Source organism: Brachyistius frenatus, unplaced genomic scaffold (assembly GCF_029030835.1).
Source record: "Brachyistius frenatus isolate BFR_SWC_R1_liver_20210118 unplaced genomic scaffold, ASM2903083v1 Contig_21, whole genome shotgun sequence".
NCBI lineage: Eukaryota > Metazoa > Chordata > Actinopteri > Embiotocidae > Brachyistius > Brachyistius frenatus.
The window spans coordinates 4,538,136-4,557,877 of record NW_027210620.1 but is presented as its reverse complement, the minus strand read 5'-3'; the positions used below and the strand labels follow the sequence as shown (position 1 = coordinate 4,557,877).

Genomic DNA, 19,742 nt, shown 5'->3' with positions numbered 1-19,742 from the left:
TTTTTTGTTCTCATGCATAGTTAAAAACATCTGCCACAACTCTATCTTGGTCATGACTAGCCCCGGGTAGCCCACCAATGATGACATTATTTATTAACAGCCTGACTCTTTCATCTCATCTCCTGCTGCTGTTGCTGTGGAGGAAATGTGAAATCCTGCCTCTTAATGGTACCTCAAATCCAAAAACAGCCAAAAATCAAGAGAAAAAAAAATACACTGAATTGCCAACACTGGGGTCAAATGTTTAAAAACGTTTTTGATGTGGTATTTGCTTTGGAAAAGTTTGGTTCGAACATCCTGTTGTTGACATTTTTTGTTTAGTTTTCCAGCTGAAAAGGATATTTCTATTTTAACCTGCATATTTTCAGTTTGGTCTGAACCATAATAGAAGTGAAAGGTTCCTTAGAGGCTGTTCCCATTTTGCCACTTCAATCAGGACACGTGACCTGGCCGTGATCTGACCATAAGTGGCCAGCAAAAGTACAGGCGGAAACACACACAGGAAGCATCGAGCTCTGATCTGTTCACGCCACATTCGGAGGTGGACTGAACGGATCAGAGCTCAATGCATCCACCGGTACTTTTGCTGGCCACTTGTGGTCCGATCACGGCCAGGTCGCACGTGTCTGAATTGAAGTAGCCAAATGGGAACAGCCTCTTAGACCACTGGAACAAGATTTTGACCGACCAAAAGAGATGGTCTCAGTTGGGATCAAACTGATCGACTGTTTGGTTCGTTTGCAATGTGGAAACACTTTTGCGATGATTCAGACGAAATTACAGGAAGTTAAGGCAGGCTTTGGTCCCTCATTAAAAAACAGAAGAAAAAGAACTGGAAAAGAAGTATAAGTGAGCTGCGGGGAGAAGAGGAAACAAAGTATTTAATAGTCAACTTTACAAAAAAAGCATAAAAATGCCAAGATTTTCAACTTATTTTTTTTTTTTTTTAGAAAAGTAGGTTCTCGTAGTAATACCACAATAATAATAATAATAATAATAATAATAATAATGTTAATAGTATAAAGGCAACAAAATGAATCCATTTATTGATTTAACTTCATTCAAATGGAAAAGTCCAAAGTGACAACACGCCGACGTCAGACACGCGCCCAGACAGACCAATCAATGCCGAGTATAAAGAGACACAGCTCATAAAAATGCTAAATCATTTAAGTTTTTCTGAGGCAATGTCTTGGGGAACAAAAAGCCTTTGGTGACAACTTCATGTCATTAAAAACAATCATGTCAGTTATTGTTCTTGAAGTATAACACACAAAAGTGAGACCAGAAAAAACTTCTGTTCTCTCCAGATATAAACTTTCTACAGAAGTTCGTCCCATCTGTCACAAGGTTGACTTAAGTTGATCTTTAAATAAATTGGAGCATGGGTATTATTAGAGTAAGAACACACACACATTGAGTGAGGTAATTAGACTCTGTACTGACTGCTGTGTAATGACAAGCTAGACTCGCTGTGAGGAGGAAATGGGGATGCACAGCAGGGGCAGGATTCATAACACACAGAGCAGAGGGAAGCAGAGCGGGAAATGTGACTCCCTGTTGGATTGTGTCAGTTTGTCTCTGACTCTCTTTCGATAACCTTCCCATTCCTATCACTCTAATTTCTATTATCTATTCCCCTTCCGATCTCCCAGTGATCCTCTCGCTGCCCTTCCCCTTTTGCTCCCGTAACCTTCAGATCTCGGCGTTGACGTCAAAGTGAATCTCAGTATGTGGAATACTGGCAAGAGAAGGAGGCTCTACACTCTGCAGACTCACTCACATGCTGGCATCCTGTAGCTCGGAGATTTTACTCTCCATCCATCGCACCGTTTCTGTCCACGCTTCCCCCTTTCATGCTTTTCTCATTCCGTTTTTGTCTTTAACTCCTGGTTTCTTTGTTCTTGGATGCTGCTGGTGGGTTAACAGATGCCCATAAGGGGAACAGAGCTGTCAGCAGCTTCACTCAGTGAGGATGATGATGATGAATGACATGCGTGACGGCTGACTAGACTGCCAGGACAAATATGGCCCAAAGTGACACAAACTGCACCAGTCGGCTACAAAATAACGAGTGACCGAGGCGCGGCAGGTCAACACCGAGCAGTTTTGGGTCATCAACTTTCTCCCCACATGTTAGATGGCACTGTGTGAGTTTTTTTGTTTAGACACATCACATGTCATAGCAGAAATAGAATAACACAAATACATCTGTGTTATGGCTGCAGAAACCTGCATTTTTGTCAAATAGTTTTGACATTTTGTTCAGTCAGCTATCCGGAGAGTGTAAAAGTGTTTGAGTTAACTCCTGACAGGAGTTAGCTAAAATGCATTGTTGACAATTCACAATGCTTTTTGGACAGCTGTCTGTTAATGCACATCAGCTCTATGTCCACGGAAAAGATCTCAAAGAGAAGAACTGATCCCTCTGTGACACAAAGGGTTTCTGCATCTGACACAGTGTGCTATAAAGCAGTGCAGCGTACAATGAAATCAGTTACAGGTCTTGGCTCCTCCAACAGAAAAGTGATCCAACCCTTAACAATATAAGCCTCGAAGAATGGATGAGAACAGAACATAATAAAGTGGCCTGCTATGAGTCCTGATCTTAATCCAATTGAACATCTAGGGAGAGAGTTGAAACTCAGAGCTGAGAAGAGGCACCCAGCAGTTTTTTCCAAAATGAGTGAACCGAACTAATACTTGAAGAATCAAGAGGTCTCACTAAGAGCTACAGAAAGAGGTTCAGATCAGAGATTCCCTTGAAAAGAGTGTGCTGCAAAATATCAGGTTGCCATTTTTATTTGTTGCACGACTCATGTCACACTGACAATCAAAAGCAACACGTCTGTTCTTTTAAATACCTAATAGACAATGGTAGGCCTCTTTGCAAACAGAAAATGGAAGAGAATAATATTTTCCTCTTGTGCACTGACCTTTCTGTGTGCTCTCTACTCTGCAGGTTGAACAGCAGAGAGGGGACGATCTTGTCCATGTGCTGAGGGTCCCAGATATTGGCCTGCAGCTCATCGTTCACAGTCTTCCTCACCACACCCTGCAGACCCTTGATACCTGCCATGCGGATCCTGGAGGCAACAACCACACAAACAGACATAAGAAATCATATGACTAAAAGCTCAGACTATAAATATATGACTATAATTAGCACATTCTATTTGTATATAGCTTTTTGCTGGTATCCCTTGGTTGTTATCTTTTCATGGCTATATTTGACTTGTCAAAAGATGTCACTTTGTCTATTTTTAGTAATTAAAAATGGTGACTTAAGGTGAGAAGCTCTTTTTTCATGGATTTGTAAGAGTATATTCAAAAAAGATGTCCAGTTATAGTTGAAGTCTAAAAAAAAAAAAAACACTTCTTAAGGAATCTAAAAACAGCAGTCACTTACTAATTCTGTCTCCGGTGTAATCAAGCATCTGTCCACTTACTTGGTGCGGATGTCTGGGTCCTCATAGCTTGAATGGCACATCTCACTGAAGCGTGACACAAAAAAGTCATAACTGCGGTGGTACGACGGCGTATCTTCTTCTATGTTGGCAAACTTCACAAACTGACGAGGGAAAAAGAGAGAAAAAAATACGTTTATGTCAACCAGAACCTCTACAGCTCGAGAGACACACAGTAATAAGTCAACTCCTCAAAAGCCCAAGATTATTAAGGGTTTATTTTGATTTGATTGAACACACTTCTGTGAAGTAGCTTTAAATAGCTCCTAAATTTAAGTCAAACTGGAGCTCCATAACATCTCATTAGGAGTGGAAAATACAGGGCAGTGGGGGGTTCTCTCCCGCTGGGCCGCAAAATGTCACCATATAAACAGGCTGACATTCAGCTTCACATCATTCCCCTATTAATAAATTATAAACTGGATTTCTTTGAAATGAAGTTGGATCATTATACTACCCGAAGCAAGAATTATATCACGAGCAGTCAGTGAAGTAAATGGTAATTATAGCAGCTACGTAAACTCCCATTCAAAAATACAGGCTCGATAAGTGCAGTAACACAAAGGAGCAGAGTTTATGTAGAAAATAAACATCTAAAGAAGTCTGTGGTGACCCCCCACCCCCCATTTATAAAATGAGTCTTTGGATAGGTTTTAAAATTAAATTAAGTATCCTTGAGCAAATCAAATGAAGTGTGTCTGTAAATGCTTCTGTAAAGCTGCTCAGCTTCAGCAGCAATTTACTGCCGCAGCTGATACCTGGAAGCAGCCCAGCATTTACTGCCAGTAATATTGGGCAGCCTCCAGGTATTAATGTATCAACTCTGTGTCTGCTGAAATAGACTGTAGATCAGATTGAAAGCTTTAAGAATAGTGTCTAAAACCACCGATATAAGAGAGACTATAAAGGTTTTTGATCCAATCACGGGCTACAGCAGGAGGAACAAACCCCCGCCGCTGGTCTTCTCCATCACAGAGCAATCCATAAAAGTAACAGCAGGTTGACAGAAACAACAACTCAGGGGCTGAGAGGAAGTGAAAGGTTTCAGGTCAGTGAAACAGAGTGTAAGAGAACCTGGCCAGGTGTGAGTCCAGTTGCGATAACCTCTCAAATCCTTACCCTTCACCTCTCTTTTGTCTACCTTGAAAGTAAATGTGAGTATTTTCTGTAGTAGAGGCTTAAGTAATGTAGTTCACAGTTTGGGCACAGGGTGTCACTTTTGTGCCGTACAGGATATACTGTAGTAAGAACTGAAGAATCAGGTGGCAAACTCTGTCATAAATGGAAGAGACAAACAGTGTTGGTGCATCATGCCCGAGTAAACGATACGGAGATAAGAAGAAACTTCTGTAACTGACTCTTGAATAATCTATTGAAGATCTTTGTGCTGTAACAAATAAATATATCACGTAAAGGCAGAAGAAGAAATGTTTGGACTGCACTTGTTTGATTAGACGCGCGGCATGTTGTGTTACGCTGGATCCATCATTTACAAGCAGCCATTTGGCAGTTAAAGTTCAGGCCTCAATGTATGTATGCACTGAATAATTGCAGCAAAACACAAGCCCTCTGAATGCAAAGATTTAAATATGCACATATGGCAAAATGCCTTTAATACAGATTCACTCACAGCAGGAAGCTTGTGAGTGAGAAGACGGCATGTCTCGTCAGTCTGTATAGATGACTGCAGAGCTTTTGCCCGTGTAGTCAGCGGCTAATCTGATTTCCTTTATGTGTCCTCTGCTGACCCGGCCGACCGGCCGATAGCTGCTTCCCACTCACTTATACTCATGATACTCATCACCCTCTCTGCCCACCGCTCTTATGCTTTGATCCTCCTGAAATACTAACACTGTACCCCTCCCAAGGTTAAAGTTCCTGACTCTGTGCCATCGCATCTGGGAAGTAAATGCGCCCTGTCAACTTTTGATTGGATAATTCCTCTAAATCCAGTCAAATGGGTAGAATTTGATGCAGCAGAAAAGCTCAGAAACTAAGATACATTAGCGACCCACATGAGTGAGGAGGTGTGTGTGTGTGTGTGTGTGTGTGTGTGTGTGTGTGTGTGTGTGTGTGTGTGTGTGTGTGTGTGTGTGTGTGTGTGTGTGTGTGTGTGTGTGTGTGTGTGTGTGTGTGTGTGTGTGTGTGTGTGTGTGTGTTATCTTAGATTCATATCATAAAACAAGTCTTATTTCCTCAATGACTCTTCTGACCAAAATAATAGATAGCGGAGCAAGTTTTTTTGCTTAATAACTTATTTTTACATTAAAAAAAACTGTCTGCGTATACACTGCAACTATACATCCTTCAGAAAACAATGTACTGCAGACATCAAGGGAAGCAAAGGTGCATTTTCTCTCTCCCTGGACGCAACAACTAACTTCCAACAACCTCGCACTACTTGATCATTGCAGTCACTTATTACAAGAGTGTAATTTTGTTTAAGATAGATATTTCTCACTGCACTTATTTAAAAAAAAAAAAAAGAAAATGCTCATGATAGAAGAGGAAAGGAGCTACCAGATAAAGTCTATGTGCACGCAGGCTTTTCTGGTTTAGTTGTTTCATCACTGCAAAAATATAAAACAAGTTGGCGACTCTTCAAACGAGTAATATAATCCTGAAAACTCACCGAGTTGGTTCCGAGGATCTGCAGGCTGGGCTTGTCTGACTCCAACAGCTTGCGCACCATCTTTAAAAAGCTCTCCACAAACAGGTTGATGCTCTGGCAGTGACAAGCCATCAGCAGCTGGTCCAGGGCTTCCATGGCTATGCACACATACCTGAGCAGCAAATAATAGAAAGAGAGGGACACTGTTAACACTGTAGGAAAACAGAATTAATGTCTGGAAGAGATCAACATACGATAAGCACTGCCAGACACACTCTGGAGACTTACATATTGAACATATTTCAGCTGGACTTCATCTTTATCTATTCATCTTTAAGCTTTAACTGTGCCGAATTAAAGTCAGTTAAGTTATTGCGGGGCTGAGCATAAAGACACAAAATATGCAGACAGTATTTGTCTGGGGCGGAGACAACTGAAATGGGGTTTTTTAACAGACTATTTTGAATGGCAACAGCTGAAGCTCACCCGTATCTATGTCGAGCCACATCCCTTGACAGTCTCTCGGACAGGTAGGCTCCGATACGGTCCAGCTTCTCTGGAGCTGACAAGGCGTAGAATGTCAGCTTCTCCATGTTGGCCTTGACTAGCCCATCCTAGGAGGGAGGGAGGGAGGGAGGGAGGACAAGATGAGGAGAGAGAATATAGGAAAACTTTGGGTTTCATTCACCTGTTTGTTTTAATATGTTAAAGGAGCAGTTTACACAAAATACAAATGTTGTCACTCTCAGGTGAGAGGAGATGTGGTTGGTATGTCCACTGATGGGCTGACAATGTTACTGACAAAGGGGTAGACAGGTAATAAATTAATCCAGCTTTCATGCGAGAGTATGTGCACTAAAGTTTGCACCACTTCTCAACCTCAAACCCCAAAATGGAGGAGGATATCTAGATCACCAAGTCTCCCCTCCTACTTTCCCCCTTGACCTACTTCACTGCTCTTCCGTTTGGTCAGAGGGACTAGAGAGCTAAAAACAGCTACAGTTCCCATTTACATTCAGACAAGAACCGAAACGGGCTCTCAAAAAGACAAAAGAAAGGTAACAAACACTGTATTATACACACTGTATATTACACATGGTTAGTTATCAGATAAGACTGCAATGCTATACACTCCAAGTGCTATGTACATACAGGAGCTATGAAAGGCAAGAGGACTCTAAATAGACTTAAAAAATGTGATGCATGACTAGATTATCATTCATTATTTTACCTGAATATAAAAAACAGCACAGCAAAACGACTTAAAGATAGAAAAGGCAAACTGCTCACTCTTAGCAATTAGCTAGGAATAAGTATGTTTTCTGACCAAAGGGCATTTTCAGAGCAGACATTTGGATTTTAAACAGACATTTGGGATTTGTAAAAAAAAAAAAAAAAAAGTGTTACTAATAACGTGGATGATAAATCAATTATATTTAAGTGCCCCAGCAACACATGACAGAGTGTCATTGACCCGGCATGCACAATAACTGGAGCGATCACTTTTTGAAGTAGATATACCCGTGTTTCTCCAACTGTGACATGTCATAATGTAATGAAAAAGACCATACATGAAGGATGGTTTGATAACCACCTGCATAATGTTTTACTGTGGCATTCATGGCTACGAGTCCATAGCATCAATTAGTTTTACACAGCAGATATCATGACATGTCATAGCAGAAAAAGCACAAGGTGTAATGAATACCATTAACAATTACTGCTTTAACTTCAAATGTTCTAGTTCCAAGTCTGTGTTGCTAACTGGCATGTCTTTCTGATATATGGAATATTTGTAATCAACTCTGTGTAATATATACAGTGTATATATAGATATATATAAATAATGTAAGAGGAGCCTGATTAGTGTCATTAGTTGGGCTGTTACCTTTCCCTGCGAGGAGTCAAAAAATGTCTGTTGTGGAAAAAAGGCCTACTCCCTTACTCAGATGGTTATTTTGGAGATCAGCAAAGAGGGAAAGCTCCCCTTGTCTAAATCACCCAGTGGCTGGAATCCATAATCGATCACACAACCAGAATATTGCTGCTCCAAACAAGTCATTTAAACTACTAATAGACTGTACTGTACTGTTCTATGTATATAAAGGAGACATGCAGATAATACAGCCCATATTTAACCACCCATCCACAAACTATCCGAGAGAAACACTGAAACATAGCAAAAGCGTACGCACACACCTTTTGACTCAACGTTATCAGACAGCTTCATTGTTCCGAGCTGTTCGGGCACCATTAGTTACAGACAAACTTAGAAACCTTTTATGGGAGCACAATGTCCAGGTGCACATGCACATGCACACTCACACTCACACTCACACACACACACACACACACACACACACAAAGCAGGAATATGAAGTGTGTATTAGCACGTCCCTGTATTGCAGTTTTGGCCACAGATCTGAAAAAGTAAAGTGGGTTACTGCAGTAGCACAGAGACACAAATTAAAAGTTCCCTCTGCAACAAATCTGCCCTTTCGTCTCCACCCAAGCTAATTCTCTTTGCGAGTCCTCTGCACCAGATCTCAGTTAATTGTGAAAATGGTCAAAAGAAAAAGAAAAAAAAAAGATGAGGTCTGAGCAGATATAAAAAAGACAGTTAAGTACGGAGGACGTGAAAAGTCCTTTTTACCACCTGTACCTCACTCTTTCTAAATCTAAGAAGTTATCATAGATGTGTAATATGAATCTGCCAAGGGCCTATTGATGATAGGCTACCAGCTAAATATGATAAAACCCCAATTTCTAAGATAACACATGATACCCAGAGTTTAGCAAGTGCATTAGCAAGTTCTACGTGTAATCGTGCAGTCGACTCTCTACATGAAAGACAGTCTGACAAGGCATGACTAAAGAAGCACAAAGTGTCACTTGAGCGTCTCACCTCTGGATCTTCTGGGAAGATGTTGTCTACCAGTCTCTTGTACCGAGGCCGGAGGGCCCCGCAACAACCACAAACCCCTGGAGGAAGGAGAGACAGCCAATTAGACTTATACAGTATGACTGACAGAAATGCAATAAAATCCACTCTCGTGTCTTCTTTGTTCATCACTTTTCTGTGGTCGCACTTTTTGTCCGCACTGTGTCTGTGCTTTGCAAATGAAATAAAGCAGTGGCAAAGTAATGACGCAGATTTAAAATGAGTCCATTGTCTCAAAAGGTTAGGTTACAGACAATACAAATTGTAGGATGGGTTAAAATCGCTACGTAGCCAGTAAAGAATACTAATATACAGAAGAAGGGAACTTCACACAGCAGCTTCCTCAGAAACCCCTGCTTCCCTACACACACTGAATATGGAAAGACTAGACAGATTGTCAGAGCTCCATCGACAGTTCGGATTGTACTTAAACAAAACAAACTAGTAAGCATCCACAAAACTGCAAAGTCAAATACACACCAATGTCAGTGCTGCCGGCATGACTCAATCATTCAAACTTTAGATTCTGAGATTAAAAACATGAAGACAGCTTAATCTTGGAGCTTAGTTGGCACTATCACAGTCTGTCCCTGCACTGTCCTGCAACACCAGGCTTTATTTCCCACACAATCGCATGCTAGGCTAAGGTAATTCTGTGCAAAGAGATTTGAGGAAAGCAAGATACGGAAAGAATGTGGTCACAAGACAATTACGTACAGACAGACAGACAGACACACCCCGTCTCTCTTCCTCTCAACCAAGACAGCCTTGAAAAGAAGAGAGCAACACACAGTATGAACAGAGATTTATCTGACTTTGCATTGAGGAGAAAGCAAGCCAGGCAGTCAGAGAGAGCCGAGTTCTGATTGGTTGAGGGAATTCAGCAGTGGTGAGTCATAAGAAGACCCAGGGAGAATAAAGAAACAACAAAAAAGGGATAGCCTCCAAAAACCCTAAATGAATCCTTTAACCCTTCGTGCAGATCTGCACAACAAATATGATCTTTTTGCCTCATCAAAACATGCACAATGTGAGTTTGTGGAGTCCCAAAAGCAAATGAAAAAAGTAGGTCATTACATTGACAGCAGTGTGGCCAAGTCATGAATGGTATGAAAGTTTAACACTTCAAATAGAGACAGCAGAAACTTAGTGGCTGTTAAACAAAAGCTAAACAATCTGCAAAGAAACAGTTTTTCTTCCTTCCTTCCTCCCGACGTCGTTTTCCTTCCTTTTAGTCTCCCAATGGAAAGAAAAATGTTTCATTATTCATTATTTTAGTTGCTGTTGCGGAGATTGAAGCCCTTTTCACTGACGTGGCACTAAAACCCTGTTGAGAGCTCACTGACCACACATTAACAAGTTACGAACTGCCCACATGCCACCACATCTAACAGTGTATCCAAAATAGGCTAGATTCTTCCTTGGTCCAAGACCAAGACAATACCCGTCTACCTTTTTAATGCACCACTAGAAATATGCAAGAACCTTTGAACCTACACAGCCAGCGACAAGCCTTACGGTTAACGCAGCACGCACTGAGACACTCGGGCTCCTGCAGAGACAAGATGGCCCAAACCAGCTGTCAACTGGTACCCTTCAAAAAGAAAAATATACTCAACATAAAAATGATTAACTGTGCAGATTTCACACAGGTGACTCACTCACTAATGCACATAGACTAGCCGATCCCATACTGACCACGAAATACAGCAAAGCTTTTGGGGGAAATATTGTTGATTTACATTTCAATATATTCAATATTACAATATAAAAATCGGAGTGTTCAGTACCCCTGTGTGGTGTGTTATCAGTGACCTACACCTGGAAGGAGGGCAGCAGGCGCCGGCAGGATGTCCTTGAAAGGCCTTCGGTGTAAAAAGAATCTTTAGCATTTTAACTACCGAAAGGTCCCACTGTTTCAAAGCCTCTGCCACCACTCTAAAAGTTCAGTTGAACTTCGCAGCAGCACTTGTCTTAATGGTTATCTGGGAGAGCTGCGTATCTATTCATAGTGCTCCTCCTCTGTCCGCCATCACTTCAAACACTAATGAGGCCTCTGCACCCCTCCCTCCCTTCCTCCTGCACCGGCCCCAACCTTCCTCTCCCTCCCTCTCCCTCCCTCTCTCTCTCATCCTTGCTGTATTGGGCCCCGGGCCACAGTGTCAGAGACGCCAATGAATTAATGAAAATGCAGCGGGTCCCCAGTGTAGGAAAGGGTGGAGGACAAGGGAAGAGTGACAGAGACACACGAACAGAGAAAAAGACAGAGAGGTGGAAGTGTGATGGGGGAGGTGGATTGAGATGCACCGAATGAGTCACAGATTAGCGCTACTTATTGCATCTTGTGTCCAGTACAAATCTGTCCTGTCCTCGCTGTCAGCTGCAGAGGAGAGAGATTTTTGGAAAGAGTAGAGGGATAATTGAGGGAAAGTTTAATTAGAGGAAAAAAACCTTCAGCACTATTACTGTTCCACAAACTGCTTTTAACAGCTCAGTGGATGTAGTAATTTACATGTTATTTCAAACTCCTGTGGTGCACTACAAACATCGGCATTTTCCACTGCTTTGGGTTAAGAGTAAGTTATTTTCACAGGAAATGTTCTGTATAAACAAACCATGATCAGCCATTGTGTATTTTACGCGAGCTGCAAGGTGAATTGCACCATACATCCGACTGGTTTTTGTAACGAAAGCCAATTCAATACTCAGCAGAAAAGTAATTTCTATAACTCACGCAACCATATGAAAGCAGTCCTGAATGTGGCTCGAGGTGGCACATTACACCTACAGGTCACTGTAACATGGGAGTATAACTGCCCCCGCTTAAAGTACTCACATATTCTGCTTCCAGCGTGCCTGCAACTTCAAAATGTGCTGCGACACCATGTCTCTGCTGGAAATTACTCTATCGGGTTTACTGGCACAGGGAATGCTGTGTAGTTTCAGAGTTCAGTGTGTGAGAAGAAATTATGGAGACTCCTGTCGTGTTTCTTCTAATGATATGTTGGTATGGGGAAGAAAAGAAAAAAACGAAGAGAGCGCAACAAGGTGGGTGGATGAGGTGAAAAGCACACATAGCAGGGGGTCTCACGACATCCACCCACTCTGCATGGCGAGCTGACAACACATCACATACAAACTCACAAACCTGCACAAGTATGGTCACACACACTTTGAGTAGCAAGAAAACAGGGAAAATGAACCACTGGTTAATGGTTGGTACAACAAGACCTCTCTTTCAGGTCTTCTGAAGAACTGTGGCCTGTGTTCATACTCATGTGTTCATGCTCATACTTGTTTCACTGATTGGATGCTAAGTGACACATTTGTGCAGGATATGCTTCCGTGTACACATGTGAGGGGTCTCCACCCCTAAACTCACCACAGCAAGGAGCCAGCCAATCACAAATCTATTTTTATTTTCGTAATAATGGGCTGGTACATTAACAGATTACACTCTCCATTTCCCCCAGGATGTCAGCTTAACATTTCCACATTAGGGTGAGAGAGAGAGGGAGGGGGGAAGGGGGGAGGGGAGGGAAAACTGCATGCTAGAAGTGAGAAGAATAAAGGCAAACAAAAAATACATAGCTATGGAAGACGTGTTTGTGCCTGATAATGAAAGAAAAAAAATCCTCCACCCACATACACAAACACCGTCAAGTGTTCATGGGACGACTGCACCGTGGGTTGCGTATATATCCACTGTGGACAATAGCCCACCACAAATCAAAAAGATCAACCTCACTACAAAATGAGCCTGTCTGAAACTAATAGGAATTCAGGACCATCTTGCAGGTTCAACTCCGCACCTGCTGTCCTAAAGCTGCTCTGTTGTGCCCAAAGTCACATGGCGGACAAGAGAGAGTAGATATAGTCCTAACACCCGGCAAAGATCATATTAAACTCATTATGACTGTGTGTGTGTGTGTGTGTGTGTGTGTGTGTGTGTGTGTGTGTGTGTGTGTGTGTGTGTGTGTGTGTGTGTGTGTGTGTGTGTGTGTGTGTGTGTGTGTGTTTCTCTGCGAGAAAGAGAAGGGACTGTCAGTACATGTTTAGACCTCACCTTCACCTGGGGTCATGCAAAGCAGTGGTTTTACAGCTAAAACTCACAACACAGACACAAACATCCAGAGGCAAATGGTGTAGTCATCACACCACGCTGTAAATACATTCACCTGTCCAAGATACATACAAGGCACTTCTCACAATGGTTACAAAGCATGTTGGCCTTCAGGGGTGTCATTACATAAGAGGGGGAGGAGAAGGGGGGGGGGGGGGCAAAGTCCTTCTATTTTTACATCAGCAAACATCTTTAAACAGTAGATGCTCACGGTGAAATTATGCACACAGCAGAATCTACAAACTGAGAGAACGAGAGAAGAGGCGAGGAGGGTGTAAGCAAATAATTATTAATGATTCAACAGTCAGCCAATGTGCACATAAGCTGTCGATCAGGGAGTTTGGGAAAGCTGCACAGCAGACGAGGAGAAGAGTGAGTATCATGGAGAAGACGCTATTGGAATAGCATTGGGTAAAGCATGACATTGAGTAAGAAATGTCATTTATTTTTTTTGTCACTAAGGGAAGCAGAGAACGGCAGCTATATATATATATATATATATATATATATATATATATATATATATATATATATATATATATATATATATATAAAACCACCTTTTTTCCGTCACAACGAGCCCTGCCTATTAAAAAGATATCTTGACACACATGTATCCTGTGCACACACTTCGCAGCGGCATATGTGCTGTATGCACATCTTCTTTCAGCCCAATGATCCGCATACACAGAGTCAGATTCAAAGCCCACATTGGATCCAGTGCGGGTGGCAGCAAACATGGCTGCATAATAATGTGACCAACACACTGATGTCCAGGCCCAGCTGCCAACAAATCCTCATGACACAAGGCCAATCCGACACACTATGAATCACTGTCAAGCAGGCACGGAAGCTGTGAGCGACTCAAGAACAGGGCTGCACTTCGTCACATTTACTGCACAGGAAAGCCAAACTGAGCCGGTCTCTCCAGTATGCACCGTCTCTGTTGACAACTCATCAGCCTACAAACTAAAGTCGTTTCCCATAAATAGTCTGCAAACTCAAAGCAAAGCAGGCTGCATTTTTAATTAGCACAAATCAATGAACTGTATATCAACATGCCCGTGACAACAGAGCTACAGCAAAATTCATAACATTTAACCAAGGGCATTTTGTCATGTGACACACTTTTCTCAAATTTGAATATTTAACACCACATACAATACGTCTCCTGTCGCATGGAAACCATTACATTTGTTAGACACGACCTAAATATGGACAGTTTATGGAAATCATTCAAGAATGACAAGAAAATGTAACATCTACACAACGAACTTGACAACATCTCAGTCTATCCCACAGTTAACTGAAGTTAGCCAGAGCTAGGCAAAATGTATTTCCCATTTGCATGGAACACAGTCACCACCTAAAATAACAGAAGGAAACAATACGAGTAAAAAGAGTTAGAGCAATAAGTGTCCATTACCGAAAATAAACATCTCCACGCCGGGTTCTCCCTGTAATGTAATACTGTAATGTAATGAAGACTATCCTCATAAAAGTCCAAGTTCCCATAACGTGTTTAACACTCAAGTGACAGCTGCGGTCTATCGCAAGAAAGCTAAGGAGGAAACGTGTTTGCAGAATGCAGGAAAACTGGCAGAGAGCAGGATGCCTGACATTACGGACATGCTCACACGGCCGAGAACACGCCAGCAGCACACAATGGAAAGATTGTTGTTATTCTTACCGTACATCGATCGTGATGTGGGAGCCTCTCACTACAGACGCTTATGTTTCCCTAATGCGGCTTCAGTTCCTCATACAGACACACTGCCGTGCCTGGAGGCACTGAGAATGCACACAAACGCGCACACACACACACACACACACACACACCGCTCACTCTGGGATAAACGTCTGCACGTGTGCGTGGAGCTAAAAAGCCATATGAATGTGCACCGTGATTGGTGCAGAGCCTGCCTCGATGCTATGAATTACACACACTCCCTGCCATGCAGACGCGCACAGGCATTTACACACTTGCGCACAAAAGGGGGCTGAAGCGCGACGTCAGAGGGAAGCGTGCCGTGATGACCTTGGATTTTCCCGGTCCTCTGCAACAGCGCTCCTTCTCAAGGGGGTGGTGCAGATTTCACATGCAGGCGCACATACAAACGCGCTTCTAATCAATCTCTCAGTTGCACGAGGGGGAAAAAAAACAACCCAAAAAAACAGAGAATGAGGGAGAAATGTGAACCACAGGGACAGAGAGGGAGAAGACCTCCCACTCACGCAACCTCCTCCTCTCCCTCACTCCACCCCCTGCCAGCATCACTCTTTCCCTCCTCTCCATCATTAATCTTATCATCCGTCCCGCTTTACTTAGTTTCAGTTTTTCCTTCAGCAGTTTCTGCAGTTTTCTTCCATTTTCTAGCTTACAGTCAAAATGTCTGTCGTTAATTCTTTCTTCATTTTCAAAGGTTGGACATAAATACGGATGCACAATATTGCGTTTTTTTTGCTGATACCCTATGACACTATATTTTCCAACTCTTTTGGATGATTGCTAGTGCTGATATATGCACATATATTTCTCTGCCTAATTTCAGAGAACATAAAGTACCTCCAGTAGTAGAATTAACATATTATTAAGCCTCCTCTTATTGTGATGGCAGACGCAGACATAACGCTTTTCAAAATGCAGTCAGAGTCACTAGGAAAAAGAAGAAAACTACTCTAACTTAGGTTATGTAAAGCATGACATGTTTATTTTCATGCAACATTTTCTTTCATCCTATTCAAACAGGCTTGGATGATGATTTCCATGAGACAATCATTGCAAACAGTAACCTTGCTATCCGTTTTAGACACTGAAAAAAACCATCTGCAGCACATATTGTTGCATCCTCTTTCACACCTGAGACATGATGACGTTGTGCTGCGAGCACACCCTCATACTGGAGGCATAATGTCTAGCATTTAGTCAAGCATCGGGCATTTAGACAGAATATAATTGTATTTTGTATGGCCTGTCACATCAGCATAAATGTTAATTTTATGTTAATGGCCATATTTAATTTAATTTATCGGCCAATACCAATGAAATGCTGATGTTATCGTGTATCCCCAGAAATAAACTTTGACTCTAATGTTTGCCTGCTATATACGTCAAATATACCAGCCATTCATTTTATTAAGCCACTTCTCTTTTTTTTTAATGCAGGTACATATTAGAAAATGAGCTCATATAACCATGTGTGCTGATACAGTATATGCATTTTTTTTATTATTATTAAAACTCTACTACTGCAAAATAAATCCAAGGACTCTGCTTTTGAAGGAGTCAGAGTTCACTCGCTCGCTTTCAGATTTCATTTTCTAAAACCATGGTGCTAAATAAGGCACCGCTCAGCAGCAGGCTCACATCTCCTGAATGGCAGAGCTTCATGTCTGCACCACACAGGCAGAACTTTCAAATCAAACCGTGCTTTTATCTGTATCACCACAAAGCAATAACTGTGGCTGTCATGTAATTGGCTCTAATGCACAAATTTGCAGTGGAATCAAAAAAACCTCATAATGCTGCAGTGTCCTTGTGAAAGCCTGACTGAGTGCCACAAAATATAATTTATTTCCACTCAGTCTTTTTTTTTCTTCCAATATTCCAACCGTAGATTTTAGGGCTTTGTATGAATTTTCGAAACTGACTAACAGCACTTCAAAAGACATAAAACAATCTGTATTGGTAACATCTAAGATAGTACCAGCTCAGAGGTGTAAGACCCATCATAAACCTTCGCTTTGCAATTACCAAAAGTGCTCAGCTGCCATTGATTGAACAAGGAAGAGAGAGTGGGCGATATCAGGGACGGTTCAATGAATTGAAGGTGGTGGTGAATTGATCTCAGTTCGACAACTAATATAAACAAAAGCGTTTTCTGGCTGCATTCTTGTCCAGAAAAACAATGCATTTAATTACAGCTTGGATCCAGTTTAGCTGAGATACCTTATTAAAGTTCTTGAGGAGAAATGTATCTTTACGCTTACTGTGAATTTGTTTTTGGTGACTCGTACGGTATCAGTTTTCTAAAAGCATAAACCAACAAGTACAGTCAAGCTTTGTTTTCCTGTTCGTGCATGCCGATATTTCAGACTGATACTCCCTGTAGAGTACGTGCGTCGCTTTCTGATGAGCCAACAGACACATCTTTAACAAAATACAACACAGCATTTCATCAATGCAAAATTTTATGAGTCAGTCAAGATTAAATCTGAAAGCAAATAAATGACCCAAACTGAAAATAAATCTGATTTCCCTCTAATTATGCGAGACTGTTCAACAGCAACTTGTGCAAAGTACCAGTCACAGCCAGTGGTCCTTCCAGCGTCGGCCTACACAAGCGCGCAACTTATCCCATGAAATATCCTATGAAATTAACTAAATCAACTGGAAGAATTTTTTTTTTTTTTAAAATAGCAACTCAAACCTCAGATAGTTGTTTCCATTTGCAGCCTGACTTACTTTTTATCAGGCGTGATCGAGCCATATGAAAGAGAGCAACTTTTCAATCAAAGAATTCTCTGTTCATGTGACTTAGAAAGACAGAAGAGCCAGGGAGAAAACAGATTAGGCGGTGCTGCCACTTACCCTTGCCAACGCGATGGTCCAGAAGGGTACGGCAGTCCAGTGCCAGCCTCTGAGAGGCTGGGACATCAGGCGCAGGCAACGGCATGGCAGGCAACGACCACGCACACACTCAGACACACACTACTCCGTTCATAGACACAGAAACCTTCCTAACCAAAGCCAAAAGCATGCATGTAACACTACAACCAGCAGACTAAAATTTTTTTTTTTAAAATCGATAACTATTTGTTGTCGAAAAAAAACTTCCAAAAAAACTAAGCCTACCGACTGACACAAATGCTGTTTGGCTGCAAAAAAAAATACTACACACATGCACTTTTCCCCCAGTCAAGCCTCAACAGAGCAAACTTCTGCATGAAGTTTTAAAACAGAAAAAAAAAACTCACAAATTCACCAGAGTCCCTGCTGAACACCAAACTCATATGTCCCCCGTGTTTGGGCTTCTTCGCAATTTATGTTAGTACATAGGCAGGCTGTCCGCATTAACCGAGAGATTAGCGATTAGTCCCTTCAATAGCAGCTCTGCTCTCTGTGTGTCCCTCTCTCATTAATAAACATCTCACTGACACAATGGACCTCACTATCCACCCGAAAGTCTCTCTCTCCGGGCAAGAGAGAGAAAGAGAGGGAGAGAGGGGCACTATGGGACAGCTATTCAGTCAGTGGGCTTGAAGTTCAAGGAATGTGGATGTCAGACAAAAGTGTCCACTGAGGGATTTCTGTGCAAGTTCACACATACACTCACTCGGCTGCAGGACCGGATGCATGACACTCGTACACCTGGATCACTAATACAAACAAAGCTTTCATGGAGTCGTAATATAACTTGAGGAAACTTCCTCAGCTGTGACTTCTTTTTTCTTCTTCTTCTTCTTCTTCTTCTGTCAGGACATGAAATCATTCCTCTGGGCAGGTGATGATGGGGGGGTGGGAGAGGGCAGGTGTGAAATACGGTACTCACCTGTCATGTTGGATGTCAGTCACAAGGAGGCGTTGCTTCTTCCAGGGTCAAAGAGACGGAGGGAGGAGGGAGGAGGGCAGGGGGGTAGATGGGTGGCTCTTCAGCCGCGAACGGAGTCTCCACCGGCGCTTCGAAAATCAGGCAAGCCCCCGGATGGTCTTCGGCCTGCTGAAAGTTTAGTGGTTCCCAAATTAAGCCGAGGCTGGTATCTCAACAAGCTTCTTTTCAAAACACCGGCATGTCAAGCGCCATCACTTCACCGACGAGTCGCCGGGAAACGGTGAAATCTACCGTGAGAGAGAAATGTTTTAAATGATCACACTCGTCCGGTAAATTAAACAAACGTTAGCAACGCTAAGCTATCACACACGTTTTCACCACACCAAGTGTTTCGATAGTTTTCCTTGTGACGTCTCCTGCGGATTAGTTGTGAATTCACGGTTGCAAATCTTAACTTATTATTAAATATATATAAATATATATATATATCGACGCCAGTGTATTATTACACGTTCGTCTGCGCTAATAAGTTACGCATGCTAACGTGTACGGTAGCTCCCCGTTTGACTTCCCCCTCCGAGGCTTTCCTTCATCGGCGCAACGTGGGTTCGAGTCAGCGCTCATTTCTTACCATGAAGTGATCAAAATTAAATTTAAAAAAAAAATCCTCCCAAGAAAACGTGTGTGGCATTGGACAACTTGAGGTGAGGTGAGGTGAGGTGGGTTGGGGGGGACGCACCGCTGATGTAGTGAAGCCTGCGTTACTTCTGTTCTCGTTACCAGCTGTTGATGATGTTGACAGCTCACCGCTGAACCTGCGGTCACGTTTCTGAGATGAGTAATGGAAAGATCAACTCGATATCACAGATACGGATGTTTGAACAAATAAATATTACAACATTGTAAAAAAAAAAAAAAAAAAAATTATAATAAAAAAAAAAAAAAGGAGTGGTTCATTGAGCTGAATTGTAGTGAGTGCTGCTGATAAAGAGGCAACCTTGGTTATAACAGGCATGAGGACACTAATAATAAATGTATGTGTCATAAA

At 42.1% G+C, this 19,742-nt stretch overlaps 1 protein-coding gene across 5 annotated transcripts in view; it reads right to left on the bottom strand.

Annotated features, from left to right (window-relative positions):
* The window catches only part of LOC138619819 (protein EFR3 homolog B), a 29,733-nt gene extending 10,342 nt beyond the window's left edge, over window positions 1–19,391 (bottom strand). Inside the window, exons 1-7 of one of the 5 annotated variants that reach the window (XM_069696607.1) lie at window positions 19,326–19,391; window positions 18,695–18,862; window positions 8,984–9,060; window positions 6,565–6,692; window positions 6,100–6,250; window positions 3,450–3,571; window positions 2,937–3,086 (exon numbers count right to left, since the gene is read on the bottom strand). In XM_069696607.1, the coding sequence (XP_069552708.1) occupies window positions 2,937–3,086; window positions 3,450–3,571; window positions 6,100–6,250; window positions 6,565–6,692; window positions 8,984–9,060; window positions 18,695–18,701 (635 nt within the window). In that variant the 5' untranslated portion in view covers window positions 18,702–18,862; window positions 19,326–19,391. Of the gene's footprint in view, window positions 1–2,936; window positions 3,087–3,449; window positions 3,572–6,099; window positions 6,251–6,564; window positions 6,693–8,983; window positions 9,061–14,568; window positions 14,639–14,832; window positions 15,186–17,733; window positions 18,244–18,694; window positions 19,272–19,325 lie in introns of those variants that run through there. The other 4 variants (XM_069696606.1, XM_069696603.1, XM_069696605.1 and 1 more) reach the window with 4 other exon arrangements.
* Between the last annotated feature and the right edge of the window lie 351 nt (window positions 19,392–19,742).